We start from the raw sequence: 16,009 nt of genomic DNA, 5'->3' as shown, positions 1-16,009 counted from the left end.
TCTCCCACCTTGTCACCTTGTTTGCCCTTCTGCCTTTCTTTCTCTCTCTTCTCTTTGCCTTGGTTGCTCTCCCTTTTTCCTCTCTCTTCCCATCCCTCTTGAAGAAGTCCCTCAACACAAAGGGAAACCACTTTAACAAGAAAGACAAGGGTAGAGAGTTGTTCCCCCCCCTCTCTTCCGCTCCCCTTCTCTCCCTTGCTTTTGGAAGTGTTAAATAACAACATGCTTTATTTATTATTCTCCTATCTGTCATTCTCTTGGTATTCCCATTTTTATCACTCTGTTTTCAGTTTTCTTACCCATTTTCATTCCTCAAGTTGCTTCTCATTCCCTACTTTTCACCCTTACTGTCACTTTTCCTTTCTTCCTCACCATTTGTTTTAATTTTCATTGCGGTTTCCTCTTTTTCATACACTTTTTTCTTTCCCTAGCTCAGGGACAAGGTGGGCTTGAGACTCAGGCAGGCAGGGGCTTAGATGGTGCAGCATTTTGTCTGTATTTTACAGTGTGTATTTTATATTTTGACCTCCTCTTGACCAAATGTGCCAGGTCTGAAGGCTATAGAGGCATCTCTAATCTCAATATGAAGCCCCAGCCTTCAGTGGCCCCAGGGATCCTAGGTGCACGATCTTTGTAAACACACAACTATGCACCAGCCCGGTGTGCACACACGCCAATAAATACACGTGCATGCATGCATGAACATGCGTGCTTGCTCATGCATGCGTGCTCACACACTCTCATGCCAATGCACAGAAACACACACTCGAAACTCGAAACTAGAAACTGAGAGAGTTGCTCATCAGTTCCCAAGCTTGGTCAACTTATTCTGGCAGGCTGTCTCTTTAGAACTGAGTCTCAGTCTTCAAAGCACCAGGCTAGTGTGCTAGTGTGCGAACGCATTTGTGTGTATATGCCTGTGTGTGCACGTGTGTAAACTTGCACATCAGTAGTTGTATGCTTTTGTATGTGCGTATGTGTGTTAGCAAGTGTGCACCCGCATGTTTGAACCATTCACACAGGAGACTGCAAAGAAACCCCTGAAGTTCCTTTCCTTTGACTGAATTATAGAAAAGCACTTGAATCATAGACTGCAATCTAGCGCTAGCCATGTGCTACAGTCCAAGGGTGTGTAACCAGTGAAGTATGCCATACAGTCTGGCACTTTTTTTTTTTTTTCAGGCATACCTGCACTTCATTTGTCTGCTCCATGTGAGTCTAATCTGTCTCTGTAAACACAGAAGGAGAAGAAGTGAGAGACAGGACGCAGAATGACAGAAACAGATAAATAAATGCTCTAACCTTACATAAATCTTACATTTTTATCATTATTCCAGCCCAGTGGCTCTAAGTACAAAAACAATATTATCTGCTAAATTGAAGTTTTTGCACTGAGGCAACTGAGCCTGTGTCTGCTGTGTGTTTTGTATGTGTGCGTGTAATGTCTTGTAGAGGTGGACTCACCAGGATATTAACAATTATATCTTGTTATAATATCTGTCTCTGACTTTTTCTGTCTCTATCTGTTCACTCGTCTTCTCCCTCCATTAACTATCCTGCTTCTCACTGAATGAGGTCATATCTGGAAATGTCCTACTTAGTGTGTGTGTGTGTGTGCGTGTGCGTGTGTGTGCATACTGCTACCCTCATATAGTCACCACGGTTGCAGGAGATGCCCTGCGGCACCCTAGGGGCCCAACTGTCACCCTTGCTCAGTGCGGTAATTAGGGCCCACACACATGCATGCATATGTACACACACACACACACACACACACACGCACACATACTCACAGATAGATGCATGTATTGAGAGAGAACTTAGTACTGAAGCTGCACTTAAAATGGGCAGATTCTGGCATACAGTCACTTCTGAAACACATACTGTTTATAGAAACTTTCCCTCAGATACGTGACAGCAATGAAAACAAATGTTCATCACTTAATATTATTGTCTGATTATTGTGCGCTACACATAGCTGCATTCTCCTCCATCCACCCACTCACTCATCAATATACGTTCACCCTGAGTGACAACTGTTATTCTTCCAGAACCTCTGTATTTCCACATGTCAGAGTCTCCATTGTTTGACCCTTCTCTCCTGTTGCCACAGCTCTGCTAACCTTAGTTATCATGCTTCACTGAGCACCTAAGCTACATGCTGCCTGAGAATGGTTTGAGAATGGTCTAGACACCACACACCCCCTCTATTTTCTTCTCTCTCTCCCACATACACATACAAAGTCTGACACATCCAGAGACTAACATGTGAGTCAGTGCCTCGGATACGCTGGCATGTAGACAGCGACTGACTTCCTGACTGACTTGATACTTTGACATTGACACTGAAGTACAAAACCAGACCAGGACACAAGAAAAAGCCCTCCTGCACATACATGCATACACACAACAGCATGCAGTTTTTGTGCATCATGAGGTCAGACTGACTAAATCCTACAAGACAGTGTCTCGGTTTGGCTCGGCTCCATCGTCTTGACGGCGATGCTGTCTTGCACGGTCCTCTGCTTTTTCACCAACCGGGAGAGACAGCCCAGCTGTCTGAGATCTTACTCGTCTTTTAGCTTTTAGGAGGATTTGGAGTTTGTGCAAGCAGGTAGTCCGGGATTAAACTGTGGAGAAGGAGGTGTCACATAGAAAAATGCACACATGCACACACTGATGTATGACAGAAAGAAACACAGAGATGCTAGCAGAGGAATGTTGCTAGGTGGAATCAGAAGACTCCCTGAGTGTGTCCTGGAATCGGACGACGTGGAAGTTGCCATGGTTACCAGTGGAAAAGGAAAGGGGAGGGGAGGAGAGATGGCGGAGCTCAAAAACTGTACTTGGCTGTCAGCCTGCTAGCAAGATAGAGGGCATAAAGTGTTTGTGTGCATTACTTGTGTTCCACTGTGTATGATAAGGCGTACAGTATTATTATTAAGCACATTATTTCTTGCGAAACGGCTCACTATCCCCAAAAATGATGTCCTGTAGAAAACAATATTATTCAAATATGATTCACACATATCCAGTTTCAATCCAGTAAGGATTTACCATTAATTCATTTTAACCTAAGCAGCCATATAAGATTAGGATTATTCTTTCCTCAGCAAAAAAAAAAATTAAAAAATAAAATTGGTGTTGACACCTTTACAAATTTATCCACACATTTCAAATTCAATGCAATTTTTTTTTTCGCGTCATATGTTGTCTTAACAATGCCACAGGCATTATACAGGGTGCAGAGATGTATGCACTGTTGCATGCAGCTCACCCTCTGAATGGAGAGAGCCAGTTTGCAACTACCTGATTTTTCAAACATCTTTTTATCTCCTCACCAAAATGCGGCAGAGCAAGCGGGTGATTTTATTGGCCTGACTGCAATTTGTTGGATTGGAAACAGAAACCAAATTTTATTTACTGTTCAAGTACACTTGACTTGAGTGGGTTCAGATCATCTTCCTATCAGTCATTTTCCATCACTGACATATTTCAGGCTACAATTCATATCCCCAAAGTGCATGCATGAGACTGTCAAGTTTGCAGCTCGTTTGACAGAAGCTACATATTGGGCACACAGCATGTACATGACATGCTCAGAAAGAATGGGAGGAAAATGGGAGAGAGTGACATCCTCCAGCCAAATATTAATAATGCAACACATTTCAAAGCTTTTTCCCAGTAGGGAAAACAACATTATTTTACCTGTGGCTTGTCTGACAGGCTGTTCGTGAGCTGACAGACACACAGGGACCGCCGAGAAGTGTATTAGTGTTTGTGTGTATGTGTGTGGGAGCAAGAGAAACAGAGAGACAGATCTGTCATTTCTTATTTTAACTGTGGTATGGTGGTGCTGGCACAGGATGTGATGCGTCTGCTTCACTATACCCCATGGTATACACACAGGTGTATGCTAGTCCCATTCATCATGTGCATTTCCATGAATGAGAAAGTGGTCTCAGCCTTTTGGACCCCTCTGTATACACAGATCTACTCACACAAACGCACACAAAGACACCTGTCTGTCTTGCTCCTCTTCTCTTTTTTCGATCACAATCCCTGCATCACTCTTCAGTTATTACATCCCAGTTCCTCTGCATCCCTCTACTCTTTCCCCCACTTTTTATTCCTTCTGCCCAACATCCATTCCCATCACTGCATTTGTCCATCTCCAAACAGCCTACTGTATATGTGCGTATAACCACATCAGGGAGCTAATAAAGTTGAAACGAGGCCAGTAGCAGGAGGAATCTCATATGTGGTGTGTGTGTGTGTGTGTGTGTGAGAGAGAGAGTGAGAGTGTGTGCGAGTGTGAGAGAGAGAGAGAGTGAGAGAGAGAGAGAGAAAGAGAGAGGGAGAGAGAGAGAGGGAGAGAGCGAGAGAGCTAGAGGGAGAGAGAGGGTATGGCCAGCCTAACAGCTTTTTATCCTGTAGCGAGATACAGTAACTATGCTCTGTCTGCTGTCAAATGGCTTTCCTGAACTCCCGCAGGACATAAAGAGCCCTGTGAAAATAATCTCTCCCCCTTCCTTTTGTTATTTTCACAAACTGTCTTTTATTTTATGCTTTTCCAACTGCTCAGCTCCCTCTGCTTAAATTTTCCCAGTTTGGGGATTTCAATTTAATTTCCTTTCAGAATGTGTTACATGCTTATAAAATCTATCATTTTATTTTTACCATGGGAAATATTTTTAAGCTTACGAAAGAAGCATTTTAGCATTGCTGGATTCATTCTATTTTTTTATGGATAATTTGGAGGACTGATATAATGTAACTTACAGTGGTAATATCTAGCAATGAGTCCTGTCAGGTTGTGTTTACTGTGATTGTTTGTGGAGCTAGATGCTGGCTAAACATATTTTTTTATTTCCTGTTGAACTGCAGCAAAAGGAAATAACAGTAAACAGTGGAGAAAACATAAGGGATTTACGCAGAAACAATCTCTAAAGGTCACTACATTTTACACACCACTGAGAATGGGCAAAATATATTCTTGATTAAACAAAAAGCAAACACTTGATCACAAGACAAACACATTTATGCGATACATAACTGAATATCAGTATGCAGTTTGACATCTACTCCTTTACTTTCCACTCTTTGTATTTTTCCTTCTGATAAATCCAGTCGATGTGGAGCCATCCCAACCGTCCCCATCATTTCCCCCATAGTCTGCCTCATTCTGGGTTTATGTATGAGTCCAACTGTCAAAAGCAGAAAATGTTTTTCCAGTCTGTTTTCTGCAAGTTACCTCACAGTGTGGGTGAACAAGCCGAGAAAAATAAGATGGTGACATTATGCGCACCATGAGTCCATATTGCATGTTCCGACCATTGCACAGCTCTCAGAAGGAGCTGTACCAAGAGATTTCTCAATATTCTGAACCATCAATGTTCCTGCTGGTGTGAAAAGAGAAGCCAAAAGGTGCTCAGTAATGCAGTTAGGAAAGGTGCTGCAAAATAGTGTCGGGATTGTAAGCTCTGTTCTTGAATATTTCGTTTTTCACTTTTCAATATGTAAAAATAGAATTTTTATAAAGAAAGAAAAAAAATCTTAGCTGTGTCCAAAATCCTCTCATCCATTCATTCACTATTCCCTACACAGTAAAATAGACTCTCAGTAGTTTCCTCTGTAGTAAGAAGGACTAGCTTGAGGTTCTTGAAGACGCTTCACCTCTCTTCAGTTCTGGGAGCTATATTTTTTTCCTTTGCTCACAAAAAGTTGCTAAAGTTTGTTAAAATTGCAAAGGTTTCAGTCTCTAATAGCGAGCTCTGTCGTGGATGCAGATTTGTCTCAGAAAATGGAAAGTAAACCCCAGGAACAGGCTTCATTTGTTTTTTTTTAGCCAGATTTAGGAAACACTGAAAGAGAGATTGCACTGCACTGCATTAACATCATGGCTGCAAACAATTCTGTTTACTGAATTATTCATGGAGTTAATGCTAAAGCTCTCAAAAATAAGATCTGAGGCAAGCTAGTGAATATTTGAGTGACTTGACAAAATATTTTTAACTCAAGGTCTGCATACTAGCTTTTGTACTAGCTTTCTACCATATGTTATGGTTTTCATCTACAAATGGAATTTCCACAGTTGTCAGTGGGTTCAGTTAAGTTGATGTCAGATGTCCTGAGGAGTTTAACCAAACTTATGTATTTACATGCAGCTCAATAATGAACATTATACTGGTTGTAGCTTGGATTGAATGGCAAGTTGGTCATTAGCTCTGGAGCTAGCGGTAAAGACAGGGCAGTTTTTTATGTATGTGAATGTACTGTGTTTGTATGTTTTATAGAAGTTTTGGGGCACAGTCTGCTCTATGTGTGTATGTGTGTTTACAGGATTCAAACACCATTCCGGAAAGTTTGTATGTGTTAAGCATGTTCACACAGTGTCGTAGATGGCACTGACAGCATTGTGGAATGGTTTGACTGTATTCGAATGTTGATTCCAGAGGACTGAGCCGAGGCTTTGTGCGTCACTCACTCTCAGACACCTCTTTCAACTCATGCGGCTTAGTTCCCAGCTCTCACTTGCTCTGTAATTATATAGTTCTTCAACACATCTGCACTCGAGCACAGGCGGACGCGCGCACGCACACACTCGCAAATATTTATTCCATTTTACATCTGCTCACAGACACATGCATGTGCTAGCGCATATGCACACACATACCCACACACACACACACTCCATCAGCCAGCGTCAGCCTCATCAAATCATCAGTCAGTCAGTTATGTTTATATGAGGGATAGAGACAGAGAGACAGAGACGGAGTGAAGGGAGGTCTGCCAAACAAAGTGAAAAACATCAGAGACAATAACAACAGCAGCACCCACTGCAGCATCGCAGCTTTCTCTTTCCCTGCCTGCCACAGCTCGGCTTTTTTAGTGAATAGTTTGTGTGTGTGTGTGCGTGTACGTGTGTGTGTGTGTGTGTGTGTGTGTCTGTGTGAGTTGCACATTGCGGGGAAGAAAGCCAGCAGGCAAGGCGGTATCCAGGCCACTGCCTTGTTTTGATGTGGCCATGCTAATTAAAAAAAAAGGAGCTTTTCTGCCAACACTAAGAAAAACACGCAAGAAAACTATAGAGTCGTTTTGGTGTTTGAAAGTGTGTAAAAGAAAAAAAAAAGCAATTGGTTGGAAAGGTGTGTGTGGGGGGTATATGTGCATGTTCTGCATCTGCATTCATCATGGGTCAGAATGCAGCAAGGACATGAATTCAGAGTTTTTGCTGATGTTTTTATGTTTCGTTAGGCTGCTGGATAAACACATTGGCAGAGAAGGAATGAGGGTAACAGAGAGAGAGAGAGAGAGAGAGAGAGAGAAAAGAAGGAGCGGGAGGTACTGGGGACATGAGGGAGTCTTTTTTGGATCTGACTCAGACTACTGGCTCAGACAGAATGGTGACGTCAGCACAGGCTTTACTGAGGATGGAGGGATTGAGGGAGAAACAGAGGGAGGCTAGAGATGACGCCCTGAGGGAGGCAGGGATGAGAAAGATATTAAGGAGGGAGAGAAGACAGACAGAGGGAGAAAGAAGCCAGCAATAAGAGGCCTACCACATATATCTGGGTGTGACTTCGGAAACTGCAGCTAAGTGGGTTTAAGATAGATAAACAGACTGAAAAGAAAAAACAGACAGTGGGAATGAAAGACAAAAAAAGAGGAAGGGATAGGAATAATTCCGTGGTTGGAAGGATGAAGACAAAGCCTAAGAAAGAAATTGGTTTATTATCTTGGCTTAGAGAGTATGAGGAGAAGAAATAGAAAGGTAGTTCAGGCAAAAATAGACAGAGAAAGAAGGAGTGATAGCAGAGAGATAGAGCGCGCAAGAGATTATGTCAAATCTCTCTCTATACCCTCTATTTAAAATACTAGTCAATAACCTTCAGTGTTTTATGACTCAGCCGTGAAAGTCCCGAGAACGGAGCTTTTTTTTGCAGTATCATAAAGCAGAAATAAACACACATACACACAGTTCGTGCAAAACCTAAATTTGCTCCCTTTTGCTTTCCTCGAACACATTTGCATCTTTTCTTTCTTCTACACCGCCTGTTCCCTGCATCGGGCCTTTTTCTTTAATGTATTGTATTTCAGTTATTTATGCATTCTGTTGACTTTGTACAATGACTTTTTGATGTCATTTGGTTTCACTGCCCAAACAACTAGCATCATTTTGTGTCAGTTGGATTTTTTTTTTTTCTTTTTTTTTTTTTTACCCTTCCTCTTCAGGGATGAGACATTTTTCTTATACAGCCCATGGGATTTCTTGGTGTTATCAGAGTTCAGGTTTATTCTCCTGAAAGATTTTAATGTGTAGAAATAATTATAATCCTGCACTTTAGCCTGTGGCAGTACTTTTGAGCCCAAAGTTTTAAGTGACACAGGTAACTCTAATCGCCTGTCTTCATCTCTCCAGTGTGATGACATCATAACTAGTGGGAGGTTTTTTGCGCTAGCGAATATGTCAGGCCATTAAAATGGGCTTTTGCGTTCTGATTCACCACTGTGGGCCAGCCATTCGTGTCCATCGGTGGGTGTTGTGAGCAAAGTTGTGGCGCCGTGTCAGTTTTGTGTCCCCCCCAGTCCACACCTTGCACTGATGACAGGTGACCGATGATGAAGGCACCGGGGCAAGAAATTAAAAAGCACAGAGGCGAGAAAAAAATGAAGGGAGGGAGAGAGGAGAGAAGACTGGCGGGTATTGTTATTAGAATATGACAGACATTGAAACACATAGAGTTTTAAACCTTTTAAACTCCAGTAACCCCTCAGTTGACCACGGACACAGTGGTCAACAGTAGACACCAATATATGTTACAGTAGCCTACATTAGTTCTGTGCGTTATATCTGAATATTGAATAAAAATTAAATTAGCTCTCATGCATATTTCATTATGCAAATTTTTGAATGTGATACTGAAAGAAAAGACTTGAGGGGTTTGGCATGCTCATTAAAAATATCTCAATGGGAAAATCTGAGTGTTTTTAATATAAATGTCGCCTGTTTGACAGGTGCGCAGAGAGGGAAAGAGGGAGAGACAGAACAGTTGTACTAATTGAAAGGAAATATTCAGATGAGAGGAGAAATGGCTCATCAGCCTTCTTAAAATAAGCCTTTTCTCCTTTGTCCCTATTCTTGCACATAATATATTCTTCATTCACATTATTTCGACAATTTATTTAAACCACAAAATGCCATTGAGGTAAAGTGGCACTTCAGAGTGGGATAGCATTTTATGTTATTACATGTGTCTGTCATGGTAATATGTGAGACTCCAACTGTCCCCTAGAAAGTCATCTTTGGTTTGTTTAATTACACTTAAAGTTACATATAAATGTCATGTAAGTGTTTTTATGCATTTTTATAACTGCACACATGCAAACACGCAAACCCTCAGAGGCACGTAGCACATGTACTTAGTGTGATGCCTTACGTAACCTGTGTTATAATGTAATAAGAGTAAGAAGTACTTACTTTTTGTGTGTCAGAGGAGAGGGCCCCTCTGATAATTAGAATTAATTATCTGGAGTCTAGGGCGAAATTCTCTTAAAGCCATAGGTTGTTGTTCTCAGAGCGTGCACACACACACACGCACACGCACATTCTTACACGTACATGCGCACACACACAAACACCAGAAGTGTCCTTGCGCAACAGCTCTTCAGTAGCCATTGAGGATCACCCTGTGTACACCCAAACGCAATGATTCTATTAGTGCAATGTTCACTCCAGGTGTACCAGTAAGGACATATTGTCTGCTCTTGTCAGGCTAAAGGGTCCTTAAACACAGATGACTCTTGAGTGTTAGGGTGAATGTAGTGAATTATGTAAGTGAATACAATACATCCCACTCTTAATCACATACAGAGTCTGTGTGCTGTATTATATAGTGCCTTGCACTATATACACAAAAAAACACACACGTGCATCTTTCAGTGGGTGTTTGTGAGCATCTGGATGTGCTTAACTAACATATCTGCTTCTTTACCCATCTTCCCCATGTAGATGCAATAACCGTACCCAGTGTGCTGTGGTGGCTGGACCTGACGTCTTCCCTGATCCCTGTCCTGGCACATACAAATACCTGGAAGTCCAATATGAGTGCGTCCCTTATAGTAAGTATTCTTCTTTATTATTTCAAAATGGCGCTACTGCTAGTCGCATATCTGAGATCTTCTGTAATATTATTCATTATTAACAGTGAAATGTGCCAAAAATACTGACAAAGTCTTATAAGCTGTCAAATTTTACGATCTTGATACATATTAGTTTTCTATACTTAGATTGTGAAAAGCCCGCAGTTTTTCATATTGACTTAACAACAACATGCAGTTTTAATAAAAAATGAACATCAGTAATTTGAGTGCCACAGTAAGGTCATATGGGAAGCTATGATGACACAGCTCTCTGGGAAAGTCCGAGGGACCGACGGATGAGAAAAAGGGATGGGCTCAAACGATGACAGATGGTGATTTGACCTTTGGCCGTGTGATAACAGACTGGGAGGTCATATTCACTGAAGTGCAATATTCATGGGACAGGGTTGTAAAATATCCCAGAAACTGTGAAACCTTTTTTTTTATTTTCCTTTTTTTACTAACAGTTTCCCCCCAAATCTAGGTTATAGCACACTGCATAATAAATACATAAGGATTCAGTTTGGAGGCGTGGATTAAAGACATCTATTTGTCCTTGATGTTTATTTCACACTGCACCCCAGCTGAGAGGGTTTGTCCAAAGGCAAAGCTAAAATGCATCTGCTGTGTTTTATGAAACAGCTAAATCTCAAGTGGTTCCCCAAGTGCTTCCTCTCACTAGTCACTGTACTATCACAAGCGGTTATTAAAAACTATTTTGTTCACATGGCAGTTGTGTTTAATTTTTGTAACATGTTGGGGTGGAACACGTTACCAGTATACAACAATGCATACACAACTTTCTCAGGCCAATAGTAGACATATTGCACTTTATTTTGTAGCATTTTGTTGCAGATTTCAAACATAACTTTCAAATAAAATAGATGTTTTAAAGTTCCGTATTACATGGCCTTCACACATTTTCTCCATTTTGAAGCTCACTTAAATATAGATTCAAAAAGTAGCGTGTGTGCTGTGGAATAAAAATTTGTCCATTTTTGTACACATGCAGTACTGTATGTCTAATTACTGTTGACATGTTTTTTTCACTGTAAACATCTCTGCGGTAGAACACTTATAAGTCATAGATGACAGGAGACATACTCAATTGAGCTATAATTAGGATTTGTTAACAGCAAAAAAAGGCCATTTAATCTTTTGTGTAAGTCTTATTTTTGCCGAAAATAGTTGAAAAAGTGGACTGAGCCTCAGACATTTGAAGTGAAATGAGTAAACTGGTTTGTTTTGAGTTATTGTCAGTTTCAGCATTTGTTTTATGTCTATTAGGGAAACTTTTGAGTTAGAATATTCAACTTTTTTCATCTTCTTACAATAAGAAATGTCACACATGAGCTCTGTCTCAAACTTGACTGATTGGGAGAAATATTTTTCATTTTTGTTTTTATGCATATTTCCTCCTGAAGTGCTGCATAAATCGCCGACACGTATTTTGAGTTTTTTGTCTAACATTGTCTGAGTGTACCGCCTTGGCACCATGGTCCATACAGACGGCCAAGGTGATCTCCCACACTGAAGCATTCAATTATGTCTGGCTAAACGGCTCTTGCCTGGCGTCTAGAATGACCAGCAGATTAAATAATAGGACTATCAGAGCCCTCTCTGGAGCAGATGGAAACACAACCTGATACCTGCTTAATGCCCCACCAAGCGCGTGCACACACGCTCACACACCACACACACACACACACACATACACGGAGGCATCAAAACAGAGTGTTTGTCAGTGTGTGTTTTCACTCCTGTCTCATCCATTCATTTGAAACTTGTCTGCATGTTCTGTCTTTATCTTCGATAAACCCTTTGCAACTGTGTGAAAATATAACAGCTCTTAATTCATAGATTCATCACTGTACAGAACAAACAGCAGCTTAGGAAAAAGTGAGTGCATAGGGAGATGAGTTGCTCAGTGATCTGATAAACAATGGGTCCGTCAGGGTAACGTTTCGCCCCGCAAAAATAGACAGCATCTGAAACCGAAGTCATTAGAGAGCTCAGCTAACAGAGGGAGGGACGTGGAGACACAGAGATATGAAGCATTGGAGAAAAAGACAGAGTAAGAGAGTGAGAGAGAGAGAGAGAGAGAGCCTTTGACAGTACATTAGCAGTTTCCGTGTACTGACTAAGTGTTCAGGCTGGATCAGGTAGCGCTGTGATACACTACCTGGCTCCTGTGGGTGTGTTTAGCCTTGAGAAATGTTGCACAGCGTTGCAGAGAAAAATATGTTGTAGAAAGGTGAAACAAATCCTTGGGTACCATGACTCACCTTTACCTATTGTTTGGTCTGTGAATACACCAAGCTTTACGTGGCTCTTCATAGACCCTTCATAAAACCCTTCATAGAACCCTCATATCCCATCTTTCAAATATTTATGAAATCAATTTTCTCTAAAAGATGTAATAATGTCTGAACCTCAGAACAAGATACTCCTGTTCGCAGGACATTCAGATCCAGCCGTCTACAATCAAGCTGACGTGCTTGACATAGCAAATCAATGCTGTCAGCTGCATTGTTGTGAAAGCTACATTTTGTAAGACATTAAGCGCTGAAATATCCCCGAAATGTTGCCATAAATCAAGACAGATCAATAAAAGAGGCTCGATTTCAGAAATATATGACAGTGTACTCAAACTGTCGCACTCTTAAAACACTCTCAAGCTGCAACAACTAACAAATCATCTTATTTACATTCGAAGGCTGGGTTGGCTTTAGTGCACTCAAATGACTAACATCAAGGGACATCCATAACTCAGACGGGTCTCCCTCGACATTAAGCACGCTGCTAGTGCTGGTTGTTGAGTGTAAACACCTGACCCCTAGCGATCACCTCTGAGGCCAGGTGTTGCTAATCACAAACTTACTGCACAGGAAGAAAATGAGCTGAGCTCCAAAGAGACACCACTTCATACTGTAGATGTACTTTTCCTGAACACTCATGTTCAGGTAGAGCTGGTAGGTTTCCCACTACACAGAAATTGTAAACAAATCTCAAAGTGGGTTGTAGAACAGGTAATTAAATTATGTACGGTTCATTTTTCTGGGAAATTTTGTCCCTCCACCTCCCCTCCTTTTTTTTTCTTGAGGTTTTTTGGCTCGCACTACCTTCACAACTCTTCATCTCTCCTCCCTGCACTGCAGGTTTTTGGCTGTTTTCCAATACTAAAATCAAGTGCTCTCTCGCTTTCTCTCTCTGGCTCTCTGTGGTATGAGTGTGTGGCAGTCGTGTGCCAAACTAGCCAGCTAGCTTTGGCAGTAATTAGCCACCTGTGTATACTTGCTCATAGCACTGCAGGCAGACTATAAATATCCATACATTAGCACACTACCGTATGAAGTGTTTCTCTGAGGCAGCTCTCGCACATGAATACATTTAATCTCTACAAATGTGCTATATGCTACCGAAAAAAGATATATGATGATATGTATTGTTTCATTCATGTTCATCCATTAAAAAAAAAAAAAAAAAAAAAAAAGGCAGGAACACTTGGGACCACGTCTATCCATTCCCTCATCTTCATGCAGTAGACTCTGGCTCTCCAACTGCCGTTATGAAGCAATTAGCCTACTACCACATTTAGTGTATTAATCAGAAAAGCCAGTGATATGTTATGCAATACCCATGCAGTCTATTTTGGACAATAGAACTTGGCTCCGTAGGAAAGCTAATTAAAAGATAAAATCACCTTCTTGTCTGTCCAATTAAAGACTTCTGTCAGATTGGACCCTTGGAATAACTTCATCATGATGACATGAGAAGATCTGTGTGTGTGTGTGTGCGTGTGCGTGCATGTGTTGTCGTGGAAACAATTGCTCACAGCTAAGATTCTGTCCTTGCGTGTGTGTGTGTGTTGGTGTGAGTCTCTTTGTATGTGCATGTACAGTATATGTATGCGTGTGTTTGTGTGTACACATATGCAGGCGTTCTTGTGTTTCCCGGAGAGAGCGAGGGAAGATGGAAAGGAACCAAAAAGACAGAAGGAGAGAGACAGAGTGAGAGAGCAAGAGCGGCAGCTGAAACTGAGATAGAGAGAAATAGGTTAGACGAGGCCAGCAGACGAGGAACAGAAAGAATGAATTAACTGATAAAAGACACAGTGTGAGAGGTGGACAGGGTTTGGTTGGGGGAAGTGGTAGAAATGAAGAGGACGTAGCCGAGAGAATGAACGAGGAGAAAGGCACAGCATGAAATGACGAAAGAGAATGGCAGGTGAGGATGAGTGGACAGAGAGAAGGACGAGAATAATGGAGAGAGAAAGATGAAAACGTCTGTGTCCATAAATGACCTTGGGCTTTAGCCGGCTGAGCTGATTGCAGATCAGAGATAATAGTGGTAAGGCTGCTGTCGCCACTCGCTGTCTGCAGAAACATGCACGCTACTGTGCCCGTGCCCCACTCACACACACACACACGTGGTACACACTCATGAGCATATACACACTGCCTTTCCTCCTTGACAAATACCTCCTTAATAAACCATACGTTTTCAATAAAAATGCTAATTATCTTTACACCGCAGCACAGTCAGATTAACACTGCTTCCGTGTGTGTGTGTGTGTGTGTGTGTGTGTGTGTGTGTGTGTGTGTGTGTGTGTGTGTGTGTGTGTGTGTGTGTGGTATGTGTATGAGAAATAGAAATGGAAAGAAAGGGAAAGAGACAGAGAAGGCACCCAGGGTACAGTGTCAGAGCTGTTCATGTGATTACAGAAAATTTGAAAAATTGAGAAGATACTTACACAGATATTAATGAATATTTAGATTATTTTTTTTAATGAATGTGAAAGTAGACGGGCGACACAATCTCATAACAGGGTATTGCTGTTAGTGTTATTGTTCTGCTATTGTTTTCTAATATTCATTTAAAGCCTTGCTCGGAATAAATGGGCGAAATGATTATTTCTTCTGTAGCTGCAGAACTAACTATTCAATAGTGCAGTCTAAGTGGTTTTGCAAATGATCAGTCAAAGATACTGGATAGATAAAAACATGCAGCACCTCTGCAGAATTCAATTATAAGAAGAAGATCGAGAGAAGATGCTTTCTTGTTGACGTTTTCATGGAAACAAGGACATTTTCTGGCAAGTTGTCAGAATCCATATTTTCTCTCTTCTTCCTATGGCCACTCACAGTGTTTGAATTAGCACAAAAGACTCATCTCTTGCACCACGGTGCATGCTTGAGCTAACCTTGACAAAACCTTGGGGTTTCAACAAATGTCTCCCCAACCTATATTCATTCTGTCAAATTCTGTGCGCTGAAAGATGAATGACTGTGATTTGTGAAAAAAAACTTTCATTTCTTACCCTTGTCATGGAGATTAAAAAGAGATGCCTCAGAAAAAAAAAAAAAAAAAAAAAAAACATCCTGCAATGAGCTCACCAACAGAGGCATCCGATAATATAGTGAAACAATGAGCAGCAATACAAATTGAATGACATTTGTTTGACATTTTGTGTGCCATTTGGTATACTTGTTGCTGCCACACTTTTTCATTTGAAATCTATTAGTTGCGGGCAACCTTGAACTCTGCTTGTTTTCCTTTTGTGTCTGGGAGGTTGTATAAGAGCCTCAGGTGATGTGCAATCCTTGTTATTTGGTGTCATTAATCCCTGTCTTCTCAACCACAATGTGTCTCTTTGTGTTGTTTATATGTGCACATGTAAGTGTGTGTGTGTGTGTGTGTGTGCACGTTTGGCACATTGATATCTGTCGTTCCATCTCGCACACACCTCTGTTTAGACACACTATCTGCTTTCTTTCCCGGCTTTTCTCACAAGGGAACTGGTTCCTTGTGGTGAACCATTTTATATCTTAACTTGTTACAGCACACCGACACACACACAAACACA

The 16,009-nt window shown here is 41.3% G+C and overlaps 1 protein-coding gene across 1 annotated transcript in view; it reads left to right on the top strand.

The window, feature by feature from the left end:
• The window catches only part of adgrl3.1 (adhesion G protein-coupled receptor L3.1), a 107,256-nt gene that overhangs the window by 36,728 nt on the left and 54,519 nt on the right, over positions 1-16,009 (top strand). Inside the window, exon 4 of the mRNA XM_041035833.1 lies at positions 10,013-10,122. Coding sequence (XP_040891767.1) covers positions 10,013-10,122 — 110 coding nt within the window. The remainder of the gene's footprint in view (positions 1-10,012; positions 10,123-16,009) is intronic.

This window comes from Toxotes jaculatrix, chromosome 4 (genome assembly GCF_017976425.1).
Source record: "Toxotes jaculatrix isolate fToxJac2 chromosome 4, fToxJac2.pri, whole genome shotgun sequence".
Classification (NCBI taxonomy): Eukaryota; Metazoa; Chordata; class Actinopteri; family Toxotidae; genus Toxotes; species Toxotes jaculatrix.
The sequence above is the reverse complement of the archived record's forward strand: the minus strand, read 5'-3'. Positions and strand labels throughout refer to the sequence as shown.